Here is a 25,197-nt window from a genome sequence, read left to right as displayed (position 1 = left end):
TTTTATTTTTGCACTGGTTGCTATTTTGTTTCATTGACTAATCCAGACCTTTAAAAACATTCCCTGTTCTCTGAATACTTGCGGAAGGGTTTGCTAGATCAAGGCACAATCTTCTCCACAGGTCACTTGGTGTACATTACTCACAATCTGTACTGTGTCATCAGTCAGCTGAATCTCAGTATATCATTATCTTGGCTTGAGGTGGATAAGTGAGCCTTTAAAAAACAGCAGTCTGACACACAACCAGTAGGAAATAATGACATTGTTCCATAAATTTTCAGATGAGCCACTATTTTTTGTGCAACCGGGAAATTTTGGTAATTTGCTGATAAAAGATGAAAAGGTAGACTTATAAAAGCTTATAATAATGGGATGTCTAAAGAGAGTGAGGTGAATTTACCTCCTGTATTTCTGAATCACTTCTGGGTTTTTCACCTGCTTTAGTCAACAGTTTATAAACTTTGAAAGCAACTTCTGAATGACGTTCTTTGTGTTTATCATCATTCCAAATGTGTTTTGATTACACACTGCATTAACCTCTGCTTAAATTGAACTTATTAATCGTGCTGAGAAAAGGTCATTAACATCTCCCAGACCAAATGCTATATCCTCAGCTAATTATGACTAACTCATTAAAACGGTGTGACCTGTTTCCACTAGGATGTAGTCGTATAGAACTCTCAGCTTCTTTCACCCTTTTTAAGCCAACCTATTTTGAATTCAGAGGATGCATGCATATATATATTTATACACCATACATACTTGCTAAATTATGAAGATGCTAAAAAACAAACCAACTAACCAACCAAAAAAATCCAAAGCAAAGACTTTCCTGTCACATTTTTCTGTTAGCAGAACATTTGTTATCCTTCCTGCAATTTTAAATGCACTTTCTATACGTGGGTATGCTCCGTGTCCTTGCTTTAATAGTTTTTGCTTATTTCTGCAATAGAACAGAATGGAGCAGAACTGCAAAATAAACAGAATTGAAGAGGCTGGTCAGAATAATAGCACTGCCCTTAAACTCTTACTTCTGGGGAAGAGGGGAAGGTTCAGATTCTTGTTCAAATTAGGAGAACATGGGTCTCTTATGACAGATGATGCTGGAGGAACTTTTTTCTCTCTGTGAATGTCATGCGATTTTCTGATTAGAGATAATGTGAGCCATTGCTCTTGTCTTACAAAGCCTCTTCTCCATTTCTTGCAGACACACCAGCTGGATCACTCTGCTCACTACCTGCGTCTTAAATTCCTGATTGAAAACCAGATGCAGTTTTATGTACCAAAGCAAGAGGAGGATATCTACGAACTGGTAATGCTACCTCCTAAACAAAATTAGATGACACTGTGTAGGAAACTGTTAATTAGTGTTCATTTGGTATTTGTAATATGCAGTTATGCTTTTTAACTTGCAATTATGGAGCTGTGCAGGCCATTGCAATTGCTCTGCAGTAAGGTAATCCCTCCAAACATTTCATCTTGAGGAAAGAGTTGTGTTCTGCGTACTTTTATGCACTTGTGGGTCTGTGTGGAAGAGAGAAGGAACAGCTACTGGTAATGGGGTGAAGGTCATGGCAATGCACATTTAACCTTAATTTCTCTCAAGGCTGATTTTTCCTCTTGTTTGTATTTTCCTTGTTTGTTTTAAAGACGTCCTGTTAAAACCTCAGTGCTTCTTGTTCAGATGACTTTGATTTTTTTAAGAGAGAGAGTGAGGGTGCAAGTTGTTTTTGTTGCTTTGGTCTTTGGTGGTTTTCATGTTTTTGTATGGGAAGGTAAATGTTGAGGTAAAAAAGCTGTGTGAGAATATACATTCCTAATTGCTTCATTTGGAAGTCTTCGTATCATGAATCTCAAAAGCAGACTTCAAAGGAATTCTGAAATCAGAGATTAAAAAAACAGACCAAACAGAATTAGTGTCATGCTTTGGCTCTGTGATTTTACGCATGCATGCTGTAAAGCTTTTCAAAGTCCTTTTTATTGGTGGCTGTTTTATTTATAAAAAGTAAAACTTTGCTGGTTATGAATGCCTTTATTCATTTACTAAAGAACTTCTGCGGTTTGCCATTATCACAGTTAAAAAAAAACAACAGAGAAAGTATTAAAAGCGGGAAGTGAAACGTAGCTGTGAAAGATTAAGACTCAGAGGAGACAGATTTTGACTTTGACTTTTTTATGTTAAGGGGATATAGGGTTGACAGAGTCATCAGTTATTGTTTATTCTGAGGAAAGCTGAAATTAAACTCTACGGTCATTAGCACTATGAGTGTGCTGAAAGATTACAGTATAGATAGGATCGTACCTAATGTAGTATTGTTAAAGGTCTGTGCACTTGTGCGTGGTTTCATGAGAAAATATGAGTTACTTTTATTCAGGTGTTAAATGAGATGATTCTCTTGCACTGTGATAAAAGTAATGGCTCTATTTCTGTGGCCGCCCAAACAGTGTTTATAACAGGCGAGCGCTGATGTCATCTTGCCAGAGCTATCTTCCCTCTACTAAAATGCTTTTAAAATACATTACTGTGGGAAAGGTAATTTCTTAGGATGATAATCCTTTTTCTTGAAGAATATAACAAATGATTTAAGTAAGAAGCTGAGATTAAGCAACCATATTCCATTCCTTTCCAAAACATTCATGGTGATGCTTTGTTTTCCAACACAGCCTTTCAAAAATTCATGCACTTCATTTATTGTGTGTTATAAGAGTTACTAAGGGCTAGGGGACAGCTATTTAGCATTAGGTGCTACACCAGGCAGTTTAAGCACCTTCTATTGTAAATGAAGTGTTGGAATGTTTGGGCTGGAGCTTGATGTGCCAGACTTCTTACACTGGGTAGGATATTGACGGCGCTTTCAGATGGGAGGAGGCTGGAGGCCCCTCTTAAATGGATGGGGTGGATGATGGCAGGATGGGGTGAGGCTGGTGGCGTTGGGAAAGGATGCTGTGAGAGGACCAAAGTGTTAGAGGAAAAAATGCAAGCAGGTGAAGGGCTTGAGGAAATGAAGGTAGTGATGAATATCCCCAGACTGCCATGAGAAGCACCAGGGGCAGCAAAGAGATTGAAGTGGATGGAGGGGGCAGCACTGCCCTTGAATGCTAAATTCTCCTTGGGATGGCTGAAGAGTTCAATCGATTTTTGTTCTGAAAACAATACATTTTTCACTTGTTTTTTGCCTTCTCCTCTTTTTAAAATGTTTACTAAAATCTGGTTGAGATTTTGTGAATGTCATTTGACTCATTTTCAAGTGTTGAATAATATGTTCCTATCTTTGAAAACTGCATTTTAAAAGTACTGCTAGCATGGCATCCTCATTGAATTTTACATTTATCTTGCTGTAACAACCACTTAAATGGGTATTCAGCTGTTCCATTATGCCTAATATTTGCATTAAACAGATGAGTAAGTGTTGGTAGAAGCAGGAGAGAAACCTTTCCTAATGACTTACTTTACTTTTTTAAGGGAATGGATTAAATGCTTCAGTCCAAACACTCATGTCACTTAATTTCAAAACGTCACTTAATTATCGTGGTTGGCTTTTTACAGTCTTAACCACATTGACAGAATTAATATTTGCCTGTGAGCTCTTTCTTCTGTGGCTCCGATATTTTTCCAAAGGTGGTTTTTCCAAAGGTGGAAGGATAGCTTGTTACTGAACTATGTGTGCTATGGAAAAAACAGCTTCAAACTTGTGCTGAGACCACAGCTGTCAGTATGGCTTTGGGAATGTTAGGGCTGACTCCCAGAGATTTGAGTTCAGAGACTATCTGGAAAAATGGAATTTCCCTACTTAGGTTGTTGTGACAGGCCCCAGTACCACCTCATTTGTTAGGAGCTGAGCGGCAGGGCTGGGATACAAGAGTAAGTAGCACGAAGCAAAAGATTTAAAAGCGTAATTCCTGTTGCTGGCAGTGTAAGCAGAGTACAGGGCTGCAGCTGGGGGGCTGCTCAGCTCCTGAAAGGCAGAGTGACTCACACAGAGTGTGCTTGGATGCTGCCCAGAGGTGTGAATTGGTGCTGCTCTCCCAGGAAGGATGTTAATGATGATTTCAAAGGCTTGGATAGAAATAAACATTAGCGTGTGAAAGGTGAGAAAGGAACTGCATTTAAAATCCAATCATCTTCTAACAATTGAGAAATGTTTTTAAGAAGGAAAATTCCTACTTAGAATTTTAGTGCTATAAAATAATTGAAGTCCTGCAGCGTCTTAATGTAAATAATATACATGCTTAACATTAAAGGATATCTTCCCATTAAATACAGAAGGAGGAATGGAAGTTCTTTTTCTCGTGCACTCAAAATTGTATTGATGGAGTGAAATAAATGTATTATTACTTCCATGTTGGCAGTAGCAAAGTACTACTTACTCCTCTTTAGTTTCTAACAGTCAAGCATAGCAACGAAACTAATGGTTTGTACACGTGGGAAAAAATCTGCCTGATAAGTAATGACCACAGTCTGTTTCTCCCTCCTCCTGAAAATAAGACTGGTCAATATGACTACAGTTAATGTGTTCTCCCACAGTAACTTATTTCTGTGTATCTTTTTTCTGCTCAGCTCTACAAAGAAATAGAGATCTGTCAGAAAATTACGCAGCATATTCAGATAGAGAAGTCTGATACGTCCTCTGATATTTATGGTAAGTTTTGTTTCCTTTTGTTTTTATCTTCCTACAGAGTCAGTTCTAGTGTGTGCTTGCCATTGATTGACACACCTGAGAGGCCAGCTGAGCAAAATAAGGAGAGCACATCTGATTCCTGTGCCATCTACAGAGAGCTCACTCCCCTGCCCTAAAGCAGTGTTGTTTTATGTGTGGCACACTGAACACGTTTCTTTGCTGGTGCTCAAGCCGTAGGATATGGAGCTCTTTGATGAGAGCTACGGTGGCATTTGGAACGAATGTTTTCTTGCTTTTGTGGTTTCTCAAAGCACCACATACAGAGGTTGTGAGACTGAGCACTGGCAGGAAGCAGCATTCTTTGCTGATTGTCACATTTACAAGAATGCCTGCATTGCAGTGTTCACAGGGACCCTGTCATGGAGCTGGGGTTTGAGAAAGGGCTACCAACAGGCTGACAGCAGGCTCTCCCCTTCCTCAGCCCTGCCTCTCCCAGAGCCCCTGGCTATGAAGGGACAGAGCCAGGAGCTGTGGGTGGGAGGCCCCTCCAACTCTGTGGCTGGGCAGCTGGCTTAGGAGAGACTCCTTGGCCCCTTTCCCTGGCTGCTGTAGTTCTACAAGGTGGGTTCTCATCTTGCCCCGGTGTTCCCAGGCTGGGAAAGCCTGGCCCTGGTGCACACCGGGTTCTCCAAGAGCGTCTGTGAACGTCTGGAGCTGGAATCCAACCTGTTGTATAGATCTGGATGGGAGTGGAGGAAGTCCTCCCTGTGTAATTTCAGCAAAATTCCCAATCTTTATGTGGGGGCAGTCATATTATCTCTTCGGTATTTGAAGTTGCAGACCTCCAGGCTGGCAAGTTTGCCCTTTGGTCTAGCAATTACAGTTTGGTAGTGTTTTTAAACATTATTTGAGCAACCTACCCTGCGGGAAGTCAATCTGCATCTTTTTACTGTTTGTCTAAATATTGTGTGTTAATGACTAGAATAATTCCAAATCCCTGAACTGCTTGTTATGCAACTGCCGGCCTTCTGAATATTGAGCTTTGCTACAAAGCAATGGTGCTGACTGTGGTTTGAATGCTGACGGCTTGAGAAAGAAATATGAACTAGCACAGCAATGGCCCTAGGTTAAATAATTACACTGTGGCTGAAAGCACTGCAAGAACTAGGGGTATTGTGGCATTTCCCATTTCTCTTTTCCCTTTTCCCTTTCTGTTTTCTGTGATAGACGGGAAAGACAATGAAACACACTGTCATGTCCTGTGAAAGGGAATCGGCTGCATGAGACACGGGATGTATCTGGTCAGCAGCTCTGACCCTGCAAAGAGCAAATGCTCAGTGCACCCCCAAAAAAAGCTGACTTTGCTTTCATTGAAAGAAAATGGCAAACTTGCATTGACTTTAGATGGTTGCAGGATTTCTGTAGTCTGCATGTGTCTCAGAAACACTGCTATATGGTCACTCAGTGACAAGTGTGTACCGAAATACTTGCATGCAGGGGAGCAGAGGAGGATAAAATAGCTGTGTTGGTCCTGTCTTGGTGCTGGGGTAGGCTGTAATTCATTCTGCAATCCTTTCCAGTGCTGTATTGTTAAGTACATGGGAGTTTTTAGTCCTTTTAGTCTCTGTATGGAATTAGAGTTGCCTATACACACTTCTACATATCAAAAGTAAATTAAAAGCTCTTTCATGAGCTATGACAATACAAAGATCAGAGCTTTATAGTTGCAGCATAGATTCTTTTTAACAGGATTGCTTAAGATTTCTTTCTATTGCTTTTGTTTTGAAAGAAGTCTACATCAATAAGATGGCTGTAATGTCTCCAATCATCTCTGCTTAGGTCTTTCTATGAGAAGGCTTACATCTCATGCTGGCTCTTAGGCAGCCAGGCAATGCAAGAAGCTCAGCCCCTGTTCACCAAGTGCTGAACCGCAGCTGAACATCTATGGTGCTGAGGGATTTCTCATTCTCTTGATTGTTTTTTTTTTCTGTGCAGCTTTGTTCAACCCTTCTCATACTTCTTGCAAATTTTTAGAACAAGTGTCCAAATCCCCTGTGCTTTGATTCCTCCAGAATTCATGAAAATGAGAAGAAAATAAAAGAGATTATGAAAATAGTGACATTACCTGTTGCTGTTCCTAGTATTCCAGCTATATCAACAGTAATGTTTGTAAATCACCTTGAATTTTCAAGATACTTCACAAGCAGTTGTTACTTAATCCTGACAGTGCGGACTTAGAGCTGTTATCTCCACTTAACAGACATAGCATCAAAGGTGGGGTGATGAAATGCTTTCACGAAAGGTGCAATTAGACTGGCCAATCCAGCTCACTAGCCTAGCAGAAAGGTAAAATAATAAGTGAACAGCTGTATGCTGGCTTTACAAGCTGTTTCCAGCCAGGTGAGAGATCCTGGTGCCAGCAAGGTGGCAGAGCTGCTTCTGCAGACATTAGCAGGCTCTTGGAGCAGCTTTGCTCCCGTGTCTGAGCAAACTTGAGTTGAAGTGACACCAAGAGGACGGAGCACAGCATTTCAGGGAAGACTCATCTGGGGGGCATTTTGGAGTGTTCCTGATTGCTTATGTGTTTGTAATAAGAGACATTTCTGAAGTATCTGGCCATTGCCTTCATGACATCTGCCAACTGGTTGCTGTTGCTGTGCTGTCTTGGCATATCCATACTTGCCTCTTTCACTAGTACCAGCCTCTTCATACAAGGCTGTGTGGGCAGAAATCAGAGAGCATTCCCACTAAAAGCCCACTGCTTCCAGCGCATGTGTGCATCAGGAGCATCCCTACACTGATCCTTTTTTAGTGACTGTCCGTCCCAGGGGATGGTTTTTTTCTGTGGAAGCGGGTTTGTTCTGGTATTGTGTTGTTTTGGCGTGACTATGTGTGCTATTCAGTGCTGACTTTTGTTCTCCTGTCGTCAAAACTTTTCAGTGAAGAAAAGGCTCTGTCGGGGTCAGTGCTCATCTCTTAACACCTGTGTTTCAGGGTCCATGCACAGTTTGATAATAATCTTTTTGGCAGTGATGCCAGCTTATGCAATCACTGTCACTTCCACCCACTCCTGCCTCCTGCAGTGCTAGTACACGTGTTTGTGTGGAGCACCTGGAAAGTCAATCCAGACAAAAGCTGCACATTTGTACCACGTCTGTAAACAAACTAGACATACATACACACACAATCATATATGTGTGTGTTCCCTGCTCTGCTTTTCTGCCTGGCTGCGAAAGCACTGGCAGCAGCACTGCAGAGGGACAGGAGTGCTCCTCTAAATTGTTTACCAAATCCAGCTACTGGATCTGCTGCTACTGTGGCAACAGAGCTCTGTTTATCCATACCTGGAGTATGGTCACACACCCTGTCTGCGGAGGGGTTAAGTAGACTTGTGAGATGGTCATTCTGAGGCTGCTGGTTGCCCATCTCTTATCTCTGAAAGCTGATGACAGTATACATAATGGCTCCTTACGTACATTCTGCCAGTAATCATTGCCCTGGCTGAATTAAAATGCAACTATACAACCTCACAGCCCTGACAGTTTGGACGGGGAAGCTGCTTTCTCATGGAAAAGAGGGGAGCTTGAGACAGGCTGGATATCATCTCCCAGTTAGCTACAACAAGAATGTGAGATGCATTTCAGCTTTGTTTTAACTATGTGGTAGTTGGAGTGAAGGCAGTATAGCAAAGCAGCATTTCAGTTGCAAAATGGTGATTGTTTTAATAGCTGATCATTTGTGCTGACTCAAACAGCAGTCTTGGGTATGCACCACCGTGCCTGTGGTTTAGGTTTTCCAGGTACGCTTTGCAGTGATGACAATTAATAGCTACTATTTTTTTTTACATCTGCTCTTTTGTTTAGTTAAGAGTTTCTCTCTGCCAAAGCAAGCGTATTGAGTGAGCTTCGCAAAGTTTGTTTTATTCAGGCTGAGGAACTCAGTAAGCCACGAAAGGCCATATGCTGGTAGCTTCCAGGCTGACACATTATTCCCCCTCCTTTTCTTTTTAAATGATATATAGAAAAAATGACTTCTCGTCCATAACCATCAGCTTGAAGGGAGTCCTGAAGTCAGAAGGGGCTCCCAGCACATCTGCTTCCTCTTGGCTGGTGGCTCCATGTCAAACAAGCACCTCCCCCCCTAGAGATCTGCAAATGTTTTTCTAGTTGGAAGAAGATAGAGCAAATGGTTGCCTATACCCCTTTAGGGAGCAGTGAAGTTTCAGAAGGGCAAATGTTCAACTTTAGATAACTCAACAGTAAATAAGCAAGACCTGTTTAACTAAACACACTGTATTTACTTTACACATTATTATCTTACACAACATCAAACACAAATGGCAAGAAAATCACCAAAACCAAATGTAACAGTACCAAATGCACTGTTAAAATTAAGACTTTGTCAGTACTTCCATTATAAGGTTGTTCAGTAGGTCTCCAGGGCAGCTATAAAATGTGTGCTGAAACTTGGCAAGTTACACAGATCGTGCCAGGAGAAACTGAGAAAAGAATGGAGGAGAGGGAAAGGCAATGTTTCTACAAACTTCAAAAAGCAGAAGTAGACTGTAGCAGACATTGTTGTACACTGTATGAGTTAAGGAATGGTGTGTCAGCCATACTGTCAGCTTCCTGGCTTTTGTTGGTTTGGTTCGCAAGCCACAGCACTGTACAGCTTTTGTCTGCAAACAGCAAACTTCTTGAAATGACCTTTGAGAAGGGAATTTGAAGTGTGTTCCAACATTTTGCAGCTGTGGTATACTTAAATAAAACCGTAAATGATTTATGTAAAAACTTAGAAATTCGGTTTTTTTCTTAAAGATGCTTTTTCACTTTTCAGCATTCGTAAAGGTTTAAGGAAAGGAAGAAAGGAAAAGTTTGTGACTACTTTGTCAAGAACAGGCATAGCACTGCTTTCCCTTTAGTGCATGTTGTTGTGAGGAAACAGTGGAGTTGTTTGGTGCTATCTAACCATGTGACTGGGTATCTCCTTAGGTTTCTCTTTGTCCTCTGTGGAAGAAGAAGGGATTCGTCGTCTGTATGTGAATGGTGTCAAAGAGACAGGCCTAGCTTTCAAGAAAGGTAAAAGACATTTTTAATTTACATTTACATGTTTGTTTGTCTTGCTGTTTGTCCTGGTGTAGACCTGAGATTGTTGGGATGGGAATTCTATAAACGCACCAAACTCAGGATCCCAGTCCAGAAGAGATCATACTCTTGTCAAGAACTTGAGGAACCAGGTGCTTGGTTGTTCTGCCTTTGGGATCAGCTGTGCTGTATAGTCATCCTCTTTTAATTTTGAGTTACTGTATATGTAGGAGGATTCCTTGCAGCTGGAAAGAAGACCAGGAGCCAGAAGTCAGTCACTGTGAAATGAACAGATATGGTAGACGCAATCCTGTTATCCCCTGTGGCTGGAGCTGTTGCCTGTATTTTTGTGCCCAGCTTCTTTAGAAAGCATAAAAGCAGTGGAAACCTGCAGACAGAACTATGCTGTCAGGCTCATCCCAGCACAGAGTAGGAACCATAGAATTGCCTGAATTGGAAGGGACCTTTAAAGGCTATCTGATCCAATCCTCCAGCAACGAACAGGGATGCCTACAGCTCCATCAAATCTCACAGCCCTGTCCAGCCTGACCTTGAGTGTCTCCAGGGACAGGGCATCCACCACCTTTCTGGACAGCCTATGCCAGTGCCTCATGACCATGGTTCTGCCATACCTTACCCAAGCTGAAATCAACCCTGACACCACCATGCCCTTGCTGCTTTTTCCTGTTCATTGCTCTCTCCAGTGTGCTGGCAGTGCTGCTCCTACAGTCACAGGAGGGGCTTGTTGGGGAGACAGGCAAATTTTAAAGAGTGATACAGGGAACAAGAAGAGTAGGAAGATTCTCACCTCATCGTAGCCCGTTAGAACCCCAAGTCCTCGAAAACACCTTGAGAGTTTTCTTGCAGAGTGGTTCTGTGGTAATTCAGAGCTTACTCAGCTGCTTGCAGTTGCTGAAAGCAATGGGAGTTGCTCTTTCCCAAACTGGAGCTTCAGCTCACTGTCTTGCTAGAACACTGCTGAGGCAGAAGCATTTGACTGGTTTTCTGACCCACTAGCAAATGTATTTGGCTTGCATTGCAGTGAAGGAAGTGGCAAAAGTGGCAGAGGGAAAGGACTGAAGCTGAGAGTGACTGGGGGGGGGGGGGTGGTTTTGGCTGCAGGGAGCCTGGAGTTTTGTTCAGTTGTAGCTTCTAACTTCACCTGAAGAAAACCACCTGGGGGGTTCTGGAGGCTTCTGCGTGTCAGTAAAGCTTGAGAAGGCCATTTTTCTCTGTCCTGTCCCTCTTCACTCCACCTCAGCCCCACACAGCGGGTGGTAATTCTCTGTTGGATGGGATGGAGATTCTACCAACAGCCCTGAATAAGAGCTTGAGATCAGCTCTCTGCCAGCCTGCACTAGGGAGGTAAACCTCTGTGGGCTTCCTGTGGAGAACAAAGAGAAAATGAGGAGGAGGCTGGGGGTACAGCAACAGGGCTTTCTTGTTTTGCCTTCAGGAAGTGTTTGAATGGCAATTTAAATGTATACATGGATACACACTGCCTCCTGCAGGGCTGAAGTGCTAAAACATGCTTTCAGTGATACATTGCTTTTCATAATAGGTATAAAAGGCCACTTCTGCATTGACAGTATTTGGCAGGATATTATGAGAAGATACGCATAGTTAGCAGAGAGGAAAGCTCTCTCTTCCTCCCATTATCTACATTTATGCTTGCATTTGACTGCACTTCCTATAATAAATTTAACGAGAAGAGTTACAGTATTTCCTTTTCAATCTTTTTTCCAAATGGAAAACTCTTAAATTTTATTTTCTCCTAATTCTTTTTATGATTATTTTTCCTGTTGGTATGAATGAACGTGGCCATTTTTGGAATTTGAGATACTTGGTAGTGTGGAGCTACATGTCTTCCTTCATCCCAAATGATTCAAAGCAAGAATTACAAGGAGTAAATGAAGCCCCAGATGTGATGTTTATGGTTACAGACATATTAATGCACTACTATTATGAGATAGCATCACTAAGTAGAATAAATGAAATAATGCAAAATGCTTGACTTGCTTTGTTTTGTCCTCATTTCAAATACGATTTTACGGTCCATTTACTTTGAAGCTATTTTATCTATTTCATCTTATTCTTTCTGAAACTGTGTTCTGTGCTACAGTTTCTGGGCACAATTACATGCATTTAAGAGGGATCTCAATTTTCCTACAGAAGGCTGACGCCCTTTAGCCTTCTCCCTTCCACCACGTTTCTTTCTCCAATGAGGACAGGTAATCTTTCCAGGAGGATGGCTGCAACTTGCAGTTCAGTCTCTTGAGTTGAGTTGGACCTCTCATTGTGGCTTAAGGGTGGACATGGAATCTGCAAGTGCAGGTCTGATAGCATATAGGTCACCTGCAAGGAGCAGCTCTTTTGACCCAGTAAATTTCAGCTTTCCACCCTGTAAGTACAAGAATGGTGGCTGAGATGCCACAATGGTCCCTTTTGTTGCCATGGCAGAATACATTTTTCTGTGTTCTCTGGGCAAATGCCTGTAGAGGACTGCTGCCATCATCCTCAGTGATGAGTGCAGTCCTGAAGACTGACCTAAAAGCTGACTGATGCTGGAATTTGTTTGGCCAGCCCACTGTTGTCATTTTCAGGCAGGCCAAGGGGAAGGTCAGGCCTCCTGCTGGACCCAAGAGGGCTGCAAGTTGTGTGTCACATTTCTTCATCACCCTGAAGCCAGTGGGAGTCAGCTGCTTCTTCTGCAGATCCCCTTTTCCCTTGGGTGCTGGGGCTATTAATAGCTCCTGAAATTAAATTGAAAAGAATGTGGCTAACTTACCAGATGCTAAAATTTGCCTTTGTGGAAGATCTGTATGTTGAGATGTTATTCAGATAGGGACAGAGAGGATGCTGTCTGAAATCCCACACAGGTTGAGTGCAAAATGTTATCTTTCCTCTTAGGTGCATCAGTAGGTGATCACTTTGTATGAAAGCATGCACTTGTACAGAAAATTAAAAGCAAAAATCAACTCTGTCCAGCAGCACAGCTGGTGTAGCAGTTCTGGGGGATTAGCTGTGCTGCTCATTGAGAACCCCTGTTCCCCTGAGCAGAGGGACAGACCTAACTCACATCGCTTCACCTGGCCCAGTCCTTCCTCTGTCCTGTGTGCAGAGCCTCAAGGTCTGCCTCTGTCCTTAAGCATGCACCTATGTATGAGGAATATGTTTAGTACAATGGCTTGATGCATAGCAGCTGTCCCTTTGCAGAGTAATGTGAAGAAAGGCAGGATATGTTCCTTTTGGTACCTTGTGAGGAACTTCATGGGCATTACATGCTTATGGATGCTGGAATACCAGCCTAACAACAGATCTGTGTAAAGTCCATCCAATTTCAATCTGATTTGCAATCATACACGTTTATTTAATGTCTAGACATAGCACTGACTACTGTCTGGCACTGTATAAATACTGAGCTGAGCTCCTTGATGTCTGTGAGTGGTGTCACTGTGCAAGTCTTACCTGTTCTTTTTTATGTTTCAGGCCTGAAAGCTGGTGATGAAATTGTGGAGATTAACAAGAAAGCTGCTGAAGATCTGGACTCAGCTTTGCTGAAAGATGTCCTCATTCAGCCTTCCCTGTGTCTTACTGTGCGTACTTATCCTGAGATAGAGGAAGGGCAAAAATTAATGCAGCCACCACCACGTCGCTTGGAAAACCCGTCTGACTTGAGTGACAGCACACTGGTGTTTTCTGGAAGCAACCAAGGTATTGGATTCAATGTAGGAGTTACCAGGAGGAGGATTGGTGTTTCCAGTATGCTGTTGCAGTCCCATTGATCGCTATCTGTAACTTCTGTGATGAAAGTGAGAAGAATTACAGTCTGAGTGCACTGGGTAGATAGTAAATGAGATCTGGAAGCTGTAAGGTATAATCTGCGTTAGCAATGAAGGATGACTGTGTACACAGTTAGACTGTGAAATAAGTAATCCCTGCATGCGGGTCCCATCATCTACCTGTGCATCCAGCATGTCACACACCTACCTGACTGCTCACTTACTTCTGGGCTGCACAGGAGGTATCTTTAGCTCTGGATTTGCCCTCATGTATATGCATAGCAGGGAAGGAAGAGAGAATAAGCATTAATCCTCTCTGGGATCAGCCATGAGCCCCATGTATTTGATGAATCACATGAATAACTAGCAGGGACAGTTCAAAACCCCTCGAGGTAGAGCTTGGCATTAGAGCCAAATATACCTACCTGGTCCCACAGCACTCTGGGATGGGAAGGGGCACATCTGCATATCACTGTGATGCTCAGAGAACTGAATGGCAGACAGTTAACCTCTAGAGGATGTAAACTGTTTGCTAGTAGCTTGGCTTCCTACACTAGATGCGGACAAACAGAGAAGTGCCTGTGGGATAGCAGGCCCACACCTTGGGCAGTTAATAGCCACTGTGTGTCTGAGACAGCAGTGCTGAGAATTGCAGGAAAGCTCTTACACTGTGTCTCCTCATACTTGCATGTTTTCTAAACGTCCCCCCTATTTCAAAAGATAAAGAGGATATCATATATACCTGTGTGCTTTAAGGGTTGTTTTGTTTTCTGTTTTTGTTTTTTTTTTTGAATAATTTAAAAATCAGGAAAAATGTGTGAAATGGCCAAAACCAAGTAGTTTTTGGATAGCCAAGTCTATTCAGAGCTGAGGCAAATTTTGGCATCCAGTCAAAAGTAAATGGTTTCTGAATATGTCAAAGTATTTAGTATTTGCCCCAGAGTACAGGTTTCATAAATGTCAAAATAATTGTTCTGACATGTATGAAATGGTTTTGTTTTGGGCGTTTGGAGCAGGAGGGGCTGTTCCTGCATTTTATTGGGACTCAGGTCAGCCTTCAGTCTTCCTTCAGCCTTCTCCCACCAGGTGTCTCTCCGATAGTTGTAGTCATCCAATACAGGGATTTCTTTGGTGGGTCTGGGTGCACACCTGAGCTGACCCAGAAGCTGTGTGATGATGCTGAGCAGGAATTAACAAGCCACAGTGAGAGCTTGGTTGCTTGGACCCAGGACCAAGCTGACTCATCTCTGCCTGCAAAGTATCAGGTGGGTAGAGCCTGCTGCTCATCATTTCTGGGTGCTGCTCTGTTCTGCTGAAACTATTTACTGAAAGTGATCTAGCAAAAATGCCGTTGTTCTGATAACAGGAACACATAGTGAGGATGGTGAAAATAGACCTCAAGTGTGACTTTTTAGAGGGTGATATTCATAGCAAGTAGAATAGCACAAACAGGAAGGCTTAACATCAGCTTTTTGTGAATACCTCTAAAAATAGGGATAAAATCCGCCTCGTGTAAGATGTGGGATAAATCCCCCATGGCAGTGAAAATTAAACAATTTCAGAAGGACTGTCTTCCTTTCATTGAACTTTTTCAAGTTAGAGTTCTATGTTCAAAAATCAACTCTTAAGCTCACGCTGTAAATGTTAGTAGCTGGCCACCAGATGTCCCCATTTCCTACATAACACCACATCTTTGTGGCCCGTCCCTCTGCCTTTGCCTGTGCTTTTCCAGTGAAACCAATGCTGACTGCACTTACCTCTTGGAGTTCTGCCGTGGGTGCAGAGAACTGGAAGCTGGGTCTTATTTATGCAACATTGGTGATTTCTAAACCAGAGGAGTAACACTTAGTAACACACTGTGTCAGTAGCTGATCTCATTAAGCAGCTTCCCTGCCACTCTCAGTGCACCGTGTCATTTCTTTGAATATTTAGGTCACAGAGGGGTCCTTTTTCTTGCTGAGAGTCAGACAGTGTGTGATCTGCCAACTGGCAGTTTCATATTGCCCAGTAATAAAGCTGTGGGCACCATATGGAAATAAGACATAGGACATGGCTGATGAACATGTTTCAGCAAAACCAGACCACCTGCCTCTGCTGCTCTGTAGATACCGCTTCCTTTGTGCTGCACTCAGTTTGAGTACTCCCTGTGCTCTTTCCTAAATTTTTCCCAAGTCAGGCTTTTGTCTTTAGCTTGGTGGTGTGGAAGGTCTTCTTTCCCTTGTCCTGCAGTGAGTGTTTAAACTCCTTGGTACACCAAAAGCTTTTGTCTTCAGTATCTCTGCAAGGCTGAGGCATAGCTTCAGGGCTTCCTTCTCCATTCGGGTGTCTCTTGGTACAGCCGTCGGGCACTGGAACAGGTTTCGTAGGGCAGTGGTCATGGCACTGAGCTGGTGGTGTTCAAGGAGCGTACATATGGACAGTGCTCTCAGACATATGGTCTGATTTTTGGGTTGGTGCTTTGTGGAGCCTGGAGTTGGACTCAATGATCCTTATGGATCCCTTCCAACTCGGGATGTTCTATGATTTTATGATTACTTTTGGTGTGCTGCAGCCAGTTCCTTTGGCTTTTCTTTCACGTGACAGGCACCAAAGAAGCTAGAGCTCTCCTGACATTTGCTTACCTTCAAAATGCAGCATATGTTAAGGTGGCAGTCGCCTTCATTCATCCTCAGAGTGGGAGAAATGATTGTTTAACCAAAAGAAGCAGCAAAATAGTTCATCAGCAGATGTGCCGGTGTTTAAGGCAGCTTCTGAAAGCGCTCTAATTGCCATATGAAATATGCCTCTGAAGAGCGACATTAAGGCAGTGTTTAAAGCTAAACAACACCAATGCTTTAATTTGGAATGACTTACCCTGGGGTGGGAATGAAAGCAATGATCTGCATCCAGCTTTGTGATTTGGAGGCAGGTGTTTTGATCTTCTCCATCAATTTCTCCCTACTTAGGTTTTAATAGAACACCGTGTTTCACTGAAGCCTTTATTCTTCTGGCTCAGTGCTTTTTTAGTTTTTTTTTTTCTAACCTTTTTTTTAAACTAAAACTGGATTCATCTGAAATTTTAAAAAAGAGATAGATGCTTTGATTTGGGGGATTGTAGCTGTATTGGGGCTGATTTGGGGGATAAAAGCTGTAGCTCTTAGGTCTCTGCTCTGCAGCTTCTTGCAGAAAGCATTCGAGTGTGAAATACCCACTGGCCTGTTTGTATCCTTGTTGATTGCTGGCAGTTTGGCTGGCTAGGCAAATCAGCTCCATTATTCTAAGGCTTATTTATAGCATGCAGATTTTTCCTTCAGTCCTGAACTAGTATAACCTCCATTTCAGCAGGGGAGTGAAGCATTACTGGACCAGCATGCTAGCAGGTATAAATCACCTGTAGACCCCATCCATTTCACACAAACTCACAGTCTAGTTGGCCGATATTGCTGATGTCCTGTCATTGTTGTCTTCTCTGTTGCAATTCTTCATATCCTGTGAAGTCAGCAAAGGGCAGAGCTTTTGTTTGAGGCATGACATATTGTATGTTTTCAATAGAAAATATTGTGTTACAATTTTATTCTTTTTTTAAGGAAACTTTGGTAGTGCCTTCCAGGAGCAAAACCTGTATGTGTTTCAACCTTGACCTTGATGAAGTGCCTGCCAGTGTGTTTTTTAAATGCAATGTGACTTATGGATGCTTTATTACCTAAAATGGCTTTGTATGTACAGGGGTTGAGACTGGAGCCTGCAAATCAACATTTTGGCAGCTGTTACTTCATTGTGTTGTCTTAATGGGCTATTTTTTGAACGACCTTGGGTTTTACACCTCTAATTGCTGCAAAAATACCATCTTGAATATGATGTATACTTTCCCCGAGGAATTCACATTGTGTCAGGCTTGCAGAGCCACAGGTTTTCTTCCATTCATCTATTAATATTTTTCCTGGCTGTCAATCTTTTCTCCTAATGCAACATGCATAGGTCCAGTGAAGGAGCAGTAGCTCTGATTCTGCCTGGAGCCCCACAGCATGTTTTCCTTATTACCTACAGTGATTGGTGAGAGCTGTCTCCCATTCTCATAAGAAGTGGTTTGTCTCTACTCAATCCAGACATTGAGAGTTTGGAAGCTGGAAATGCAGTGTCACATCTCCTCCAAATCAGTGAAACATAAAGGAGATATTTTGTTATTAGAGGGGCTTTCAAATTTGGGAAGGGAGTGGGATGTATTATCTATATTTGTGTTCTCCCCACCATTAACTATGTTTTTTTAATGTGGAGTGGACTTCCTGAGCTTTAGGCTTCGTATGCTCCTGTATTACTATGTTTGTAGAGGAGGACACGAAGACGATCAGAGGGCTGGAGCACCTCTCTTGTGAAGAATGGCTTAGGGAGCTGAGCTTGTCCAGTGTGGAGAAGAGAAGGCTCCGGGGAGACCTCACTGTGACATCTCAGTACTTGAAGGGAACTTAAAAAGCAGGAGGGAGGCCTCTTCCAACCCTAGTTGTTGTATGATTTCATGATTCTGTAACATTGGAGAGCTCTAGTGTGAGAGATGACTCTGCAGGGGTGACTGAGAACTAAATCATTGTGCAGGATGTAACTGATTAAAAAAACAAAGATAAATACGTCCCTGTTTTGAATGAGTATATCAGTCTTCTAGATAGGCATTTTTAAGTAGTCTATTATTGTGTCATTTAGTCTGCAGGAGAACTTGAGGCTAAAGTTAATTCTCAGAAGCAAATGGCATAAAAATGAAACAAACTTGCATTATGCTGTCAGAATTACTATTGTTTTTCATTATATCTTTGTATTGCCACAGTTCCCCTTAGGCTAAGTAGTTTTGATTTCAGAACAAGCTGAGACGAACAGTAGCCTTAATTTCTTATGAGTTATTTTCTTGAGAAAGCAACTTATTTTGAATCTTCTGTATTTTTTGTAAAATGTTCAACAACCACTGTTAGCATTCAGAATTTAACAATTCCACAGGCATTTACTTCAGCAGTGAGTGAAGTACTGACATATAGTCAAGCAGAGGCCTGCAAAACAGTTGTCAGAAGATCAGCTTTTTCAAACCTTAGGAGCAAAAGTCTATGGAAGTTGTCCCAGTCAGAACTGTGTTTAGAAGACTTGTTCCTTCCTGGCTCTTCAGAAGTCTACCTGAGCTGCTGTTTAAATAAATGTTGTGGCTATTGGCATGTTAGTTTTTGTATTTTGAAGTCTTCCCATGTTAGCTGCAGTAAGCAAACCTCCTTCATCACCAGCAGATTTGTAATTTTAATATTCTTGCTGTGTTGTCACTCCCTCTGCTGGCTCTTTGAACCATAGACTGGGTGTATTTTATAATTGCAACGTCTCTGGTTTCCAGGGTCTCTGAGCATATGTCTCATTTCTGTGAATGTTCCTGTTTATTCGAAGCAGGCAACTAAAGCGTGGTGCAAGTGTTTCAGCAGGCAGCTGAACTGAGGAGGGTAGAAAGCAACTGATGCAGGGAAGATTTCGTTGAATCTGAATTTTCTCTAAGAAGAATGATTGAACTGAATAACATTCAGCATAGATTTTTTTGATGCTTGAGCAATCTAGTTGAAATGGAATGGAAAGCAATAGAGTTCTGGCAAAAGGCAGGGAGATTTGTGGGGCTTGCTCTGCAGCTCTTCAGAAAAGGCAGGTTTTTCTGGTTGCTCCTGTGAGTTCTTTGGTCACTATGACTGAGATAACTGCAGTGCAGTTTTACAGATCTTTGGGGAGGTTATCAACTCTATGTAACTTCCCTTCACAGACCTTCCTGATGTAGAAAATGTTTCCTTCTTTTATGTTTCAGTACCTCAAAGCTAAACATGATTATTTTAAATAAGAAAATACCCATATTTACCTGTTGAATTGTGGGTCTGAGTGACGTTTTATCTCAATTAAAACCCAGATTTGAGAGATAGATCCCTAGCAGTTTGTTTGAGAGTTTGTTTTAGAGTTCTTCCATGTAATTACAAATTCTCTTCTGGAGAATCCTCTGTTTCTTCTAAGGAAGTTGCTGTTGAACTGTGTTAGTCATATTCCTTTCAAGGCACAAGTCGAACATGAGCCGTGTTTGTCATGGGTGCCATTTTTTCCACATGGAGGAATTCAGTTCTGCACTTTCTGCTTCGTATGCACTTCCATGTCGGACGCCATTGTGTCAGACTGCCCCTCTGCTGCCATCTGTCACACAGCAACAACATGTAATGGGATATTGGCCGAAAGGTTCACCCTCTACTGCCATATCACCACCATCATCCGCCTTTGATGTTGTGGGCCAACATGATAGACTAGGAGGCAGTACTTTTGGAGCAGCCCTCCTAAATGAAAAATTGGTTATTTCCATTCATCTCAGTGTCTGACAGCCGTGTCTGCATAACTAGGGTGCGAGGGGAAGAACAAATAGGGCATGGCAAAGCTGGAAGAATTGCTTATGAAGCCTTACCCTTGCTCACTAAGTGACTTCCTTTTTGAGTTCCAAGTTCCCCTTTGCTCAAAGCAGTACCTTGTGCTTTGTGCATCCCAGCACCTCAGTTTTATCCCAACCTGAACACTGCAATGAGTTCCCTTTGTGGTGCATTTTGAAATAGGGACCTGGTTCGGACCTGAGCTAGAGCCAGATCTGCCTTCCTGGGTGTCTGCTGTTTCCAATTGCCTTTGCGGTGCTTTAGGCATAGGATGTGCAGTGTCACTTGTGTCCCCTGCAGGGAACAGCTGAGGACCTTCAGAGTCTCCAGCCCAGAGCAGAGGAGCTGAGGGGAGGCCTGATGGCGGCTGCAGCTCCTCACAGGGTCAGGGCCCGAGGGAACGGCATGGAGCTGCGTCAGGGGAGGGCAGCTGGGGGACTAAATTCAGTATTGCCAGCAGAAATAGAACATCAAGATATGAAAATTATGAACATGGATTTTTTTTTTTTTTTTTTTTTTTTTTTATTTCTGTGCTGCTTTCTATGACTCAGAAAGTCAGAAGGATGACACTTCTAAGCTTTGCACCACTGCTGTCAAAGCTTGGCTGGGAATATTTATTTCCATTGCATTTTAAAAAAATCATTAATTGTCTGGCTCTAGAACTAGGTTTTAATAGCAGTAACAGATATTAAAGAATTCTCATTAAAATCTCAGATGACAGCAGCCCCGCAAATGGGAAACAACAGCCATAGGCTGTTGTACTTAAGCCTTACGTGATTCTTCAAGCATCTAAGTCCCAGCACCTCTGCTCTGGTGATATAAGACTTCCTTTTATTTTGTTCATTTAAGTCATAAGTAGAAGTTATTTAACAGGCATGAGTCATAATGTCACGGATATTACACTGCCAAGGCAACCTGGGTGCTCTTGTGACCTCCATCTGTGCTTGTGGCACATGGACTTGACCCCTTTTCCAGCTGCTTCTTGGATTTCTCTTTCTAATTCATTACTGTCAAGTGAAGTCCACATGTTTTTGTCCCTAACAAACAGTTGTTGTTGGGCAGCATTCAGGTGTTACAAGAGGAAGTGATCACATTGTCCTCTGAGCTCTTTGCAGAACTAAATAAAGGTTTACAAAGCAAAAATAGAATGATGTAATGAACCTAACAGAATTAGGACAGTAAGTGGAAGGTATTAATTAGAAGGCTGTTCCAGGAATCTGCAGCAGTATTGAACTGATTGCCCGTGTTTAACAACCAGCAGATTCCTACTAAAGTTGACACTGGCTGTGGCAGCTTAAGACATTAGAAGTATCCTAAGCATATCCACTGTGTGACTGCTCATTAAGATATAAGTGAAAGACTGTTTACATTGCAGGAAACAGATTAAGTGTTGTTCTAATACACAGGAAAAGAAAAACTGATAGCTTGAAAGCCAAACTCTAAACCCCCAAGCAAACATTATTTGCCTTGGTGTGGGGGTAAGAAACAGCTGTAGGATATATTTCATGCAATAATGGAAAATAAATAGCAGTGAACACAGGCTGCTCAAACTGAATTATGATATGTAGCACATTTTACTCTTATTTTTTAATGGATAATGTAAAGGTTGTAAGATTTTTTTACACATTAATAGAGACACCAAAAAGTTGATAGTCTAAGTTCCTGAAACTGTGAACAAGTCTCAGAAAACGTAGCTTCTTACAGACAGAACACTTCCCCAAGTAGATTTTACTTTGCTAAACATCTCCTACAAGCACATCTTTTTGAAAGATAAGGCATATCTTTGGAAAGCTCAACTATGAACAATTTTTTTTTTCACATTTTATTTGATGTCCAGTTTAGATCCATCTCAGTATACAGATATTTTCCGAATTTATATACAGATTTTCCAAGTTATTTCCTGACCCATTAAAGTGGAAATTTTGTACAAATTGCACTTGGTTTTTTTTAATGGTGGTTGGAACTTTGCAAGAATAGAAGCTGAAAGTTGAATGCTGAAGAACTCAGTCTTGATGCAGAGAGGCTTGTCTAGGATGCATTCTTGAGCTAGCATTATGTGCAAACGTAAAAACTTTGTGAAAGAAGAGCAATGGCTTTTCCACTGTGGCAAAAGGGCCGCAGGCTTTTTTTCTTATTCCATAAGGAAACATGTTTCTTGGATACTGTTGTTTCTGTGCTGTGAGACATATTTCAGACCAGTACAAATATAAACAAATATACTAGACATGGTTAATCACTTGCATTTTTTTAATCTTCTCAGCAGCAGCAGTGTTAGCTGAATGAGAAGGCCATCCACACTATTCTGGCCTTTTAGTCCAAATCACACTATATTTAATGGCAGCGTATCAGTGTGACAGATGTGTGTTATCATCACTGTGGCCTTTTTCCTTACAGCGTTACTATCTAGCCAAACGCTCCTTATAGACAAATTTATGTGACTTACCTAAATTGAAATGTCTAATTGAAAATAGCAAGGAACATGAGAGTCAGCATGGAACTAACATAGAAATGATGCTACATCTGACGTGCTAAATTACTTTTAATCCATGTCAAAAGCCTGTGTTTCAACCTGGGATTGAATAAGAGGGTGGCTGCGGGACCAGTGGATTCAGGGCTGTCTCTGTTTGTAGAGCTGGCAAACCAAAAAAGCATTAGCTTGCACAAAAATCTGTTCTGTAATAGAAAAGCATCAGTTTTTCCCCCATATGTTTAAATGCTACATGCTAACAACAGTGTTTTCCCCAAGAAAGGTGCTAATGTGACTGTTCAGTCTTGATTTGGAATGGATTTTCTTTGTTGTTACATCCATTGAATTTTGATTAGGTTTTTCTGCATTACCTGAAGAGTAAGCATAATGGAATAAAGAGTATAATCCCTGGTGGAATGTTCACTCTCTTTGCATGGCAGGATGCAGGCAGGGAGATGTACCCAGAAAACAACCTTCGCAGTCCACCCCAGGAGTGAAAACCCCACCACTGAAAAAACTCTTCCCTATGGGCTTTGAGGAAGGAAGGTTAAAAGGAATTAGCATCTGGACTCAGCTTCTGGGAAGTCTCTGTATGCTGACTTGAAGCTCAGCAGAGGCATATAGGAGTTTCCTAGTAGAGACCATTCCATCAGTGTTTGTTCTAATTTGTGATGTCTTTTTCCCCATGAAGGCTGGTTATAGTATAATAGTGCTGCTTCTTGGAGCTGTTTAAGTCACAAAGTGAGTTCCTGAAAAAAAATGGGACTTACATGCTTTGGCTGGGATTAGTTTGACTCATTCCTTTGTCACTTGCAGGTAATTCATCATTTATTTACAAAATGTTGCAAAGCAGTTGTATCACAGAGCAGAAACAGTCTCCAGAGGAGTGTGAAGGCATACTGTGCATAGTTGTTTCCAAGCACTGACACAAATGAAGTGAAATTTTCAGAAGCAACAGGCTTCTTACAACTTCTAAAACAGGCTTTCTTTCCAACAAAATCAGTGTTGAAACTCAGTAGCTGTTATATTACTGCATTTTACTTAAAATTATCAGGTTCAGCTTGCTCAAGGAAGGGCTGACCAAGGCTGCCTTGGCACCGTCCACCCATTCTCATACCGCAGTTTCCATTTGAAACCAATGAGTTATAAAGGCAGACAATTGCTTGCCAGCTAAGGACTTAATAATAATTGCAGGAATTTGAGTGTGGCGTTTTAGCCTTATCTCTGAATCAGCCTTTTTAGTTTCCAACTAAATAGCGTGTCTGGCCATAATCTGTTTTTTTTTACCTGTTGTTGAATGTGGTCCCTGTTGTAACCCAAGGTAGTCCTTCACGTCAGCGAGTGCCTCTGGCGTAACGTCAGTTGGTGTATACTTGCATGCAGGATGAGGCCTGGCCGTCTGTGGGAGCTCTGTATCTGTTGCACCTTGTTAAATTTTTGGACATTATGGTTGGCTTTTGACACACATCTCAATTCCATCAGGGCACTCGCTTTGTGGCGACCCGGACAGCTCTGTTGAGACAGCACCAGAGGAGGCAGAAGTGCAAGACTTGGAGTCATCTGATGAAGCCGATAAGATGAGCAAGGTGAGAAGTTTTCATTTTCACATGTCTAAGAGTGAAAGCACAGCATGCTCACAGCTGATGTGCTGACTTCTCAGCTGTACACGATGAGAACATCTTTCCTGGGAAAATGTTAATCTTACTTTTAAGGTCTTTCCAGATGATATTGAATGTAACAGATTACTGCTTTCAGTATAGTACTTCACTATCTCTTGAACAAGACTTCTACCCTTTTTCTGGGGGTGGATCATTACTATCTTGTGACAGTATTCCCATGTGCTTTTAAAAGAGCTAGTTTATCATCTTCTTCACCAGAGCTAAACCAGAAGGTCAGGTGGACTATTATGATTTCTTGCTCCTTCTTGATTTCAAGGCACGGGAGGATTGTAAATTAAACAGTATTTCCTTAAATCGGTAGCATAGTGCATGTGCTAGTTTTTAAATGCAAACTAATTATGGCCCATCTACCTTAAATTGAAGCATAACTCTCCAATTACAGCTAAGAGGTTGTGCAAATGGATTACTAATTGCTGTATATTAGGGGGTGGGTTTCACAGCAGTTGGTAGTTTGCTTTAGGCTGGTGCTGGGGAGCTTCACACAACATTATCTGTGATGATTAGTGGTTTTTGAGGCAGAAACAAGTGAGATTATTTTAAAGGCACTGATTGTTTTGAGGTATTTCATGAGTAAATGATGGTGAGATTTTATTGCTAATTTTCCACAGAACTCCTGATCTAGTGAGTATGAGATCTTGCTCAGTCTGTACTTATATGCAGATGATTGTTCTTAGCTCTTGTTTTAGCTACAGTGTATTACAGAGAGTCCTAAATTGGTCCCTGTTCTATGCTACTGGCTTACTGTAGGAAAAGGAAAAGACCCTGGCCTCTGGTTTCCTGTTCTCTTATGTCACTCCAGCCTGTAGTTCTGGCTTTGATAGCCAGACAGTGGAAGTCAGATAACAGAAAACATTCCTCTGCATGAAATATATGTAGAGCTTGCAGGCAAAGAAGGAGGTTATTCTTAACATCTTGCTTCCAGGTTTTGCTGCAGAACTTTTTCTTGTAAGTACAAAGAATTTCTTCTCAAGTGAAGTGCTTGGTGATACTTCTCTATTTTTAACTATAAGTGTGTGGGAATTCCACGTGCTCTGTGAAGAGTCTCTTCTGTTTAGCACTGAAGCTGTGGAAGAGTGCCGAGTATAGCACATAGCTAGTTAGGGAATAAGTGTTCTTGCTGTGTTTTGTATAGCTTTCTGTTTCTGAGCTGGGCCAGGCTGTGGGACTCCATTTT

The 25,197-nt window shown here is 41.9% G+C and overlaps 1 protein-coding gene across 6 annotated transcripts in view; it reads left to right on the top strand.

Annotated features, from left to right (window-relative positions):
* Positions 1-25,197, top strand: part of TIAM1 (TIAM Rac1 associated GEF 1) — a 143,586-nt gene that overhangs the window by 95,504 nt on the left and 22,885 nt on the right. For all 6 annotated transcript variants that reach the window (XM_042810473.1, XM_042810471.1, XM_042810474.1 and 3 more), the window contains 5 exons: positions 1,208-1,312; positions 4,559-4,640; positions 9,611-9,697; positions 13,193-13,417; positions 23,827-23,930. In XM_042810473.1, coding sequence (XP_042666407.1) covers positions 1,208-1,312; positions 4,559-4,640; positions 9,611-9,697; positions 13,193-13,417; positions 23,827-23,930 — 603 coding nt within the window. The remainder of the gene's footprint in view (positions 1-1,207; positions 1,313-4,558; positions 4,641-9,610; positions 9,698-13,192; positions 13,418-23,826; positions 23,931-25,197) is intronic.

This window comes from Centrocercus urophasianus, unplaced genomic scaffold (genome assembly GCF_019232065.1).
Source record: "Centrocercus urophasianus isolate 14NV4802_14NV808 unplaced genomic scaffold, USGS_Curo_1.0 seq_12, whole genome shotgun sequence".
Classification (NCBI taxonomy): domain Eukaryota; kingdom Metazoa; phylum Chordata; class Aves; order Galliformes; family Phasianidae; genus Centrocercus; species Centrocercus urophasianus.
This window is presented reverse-complemented; position numbering and strand designations above follow the sequence as displayed.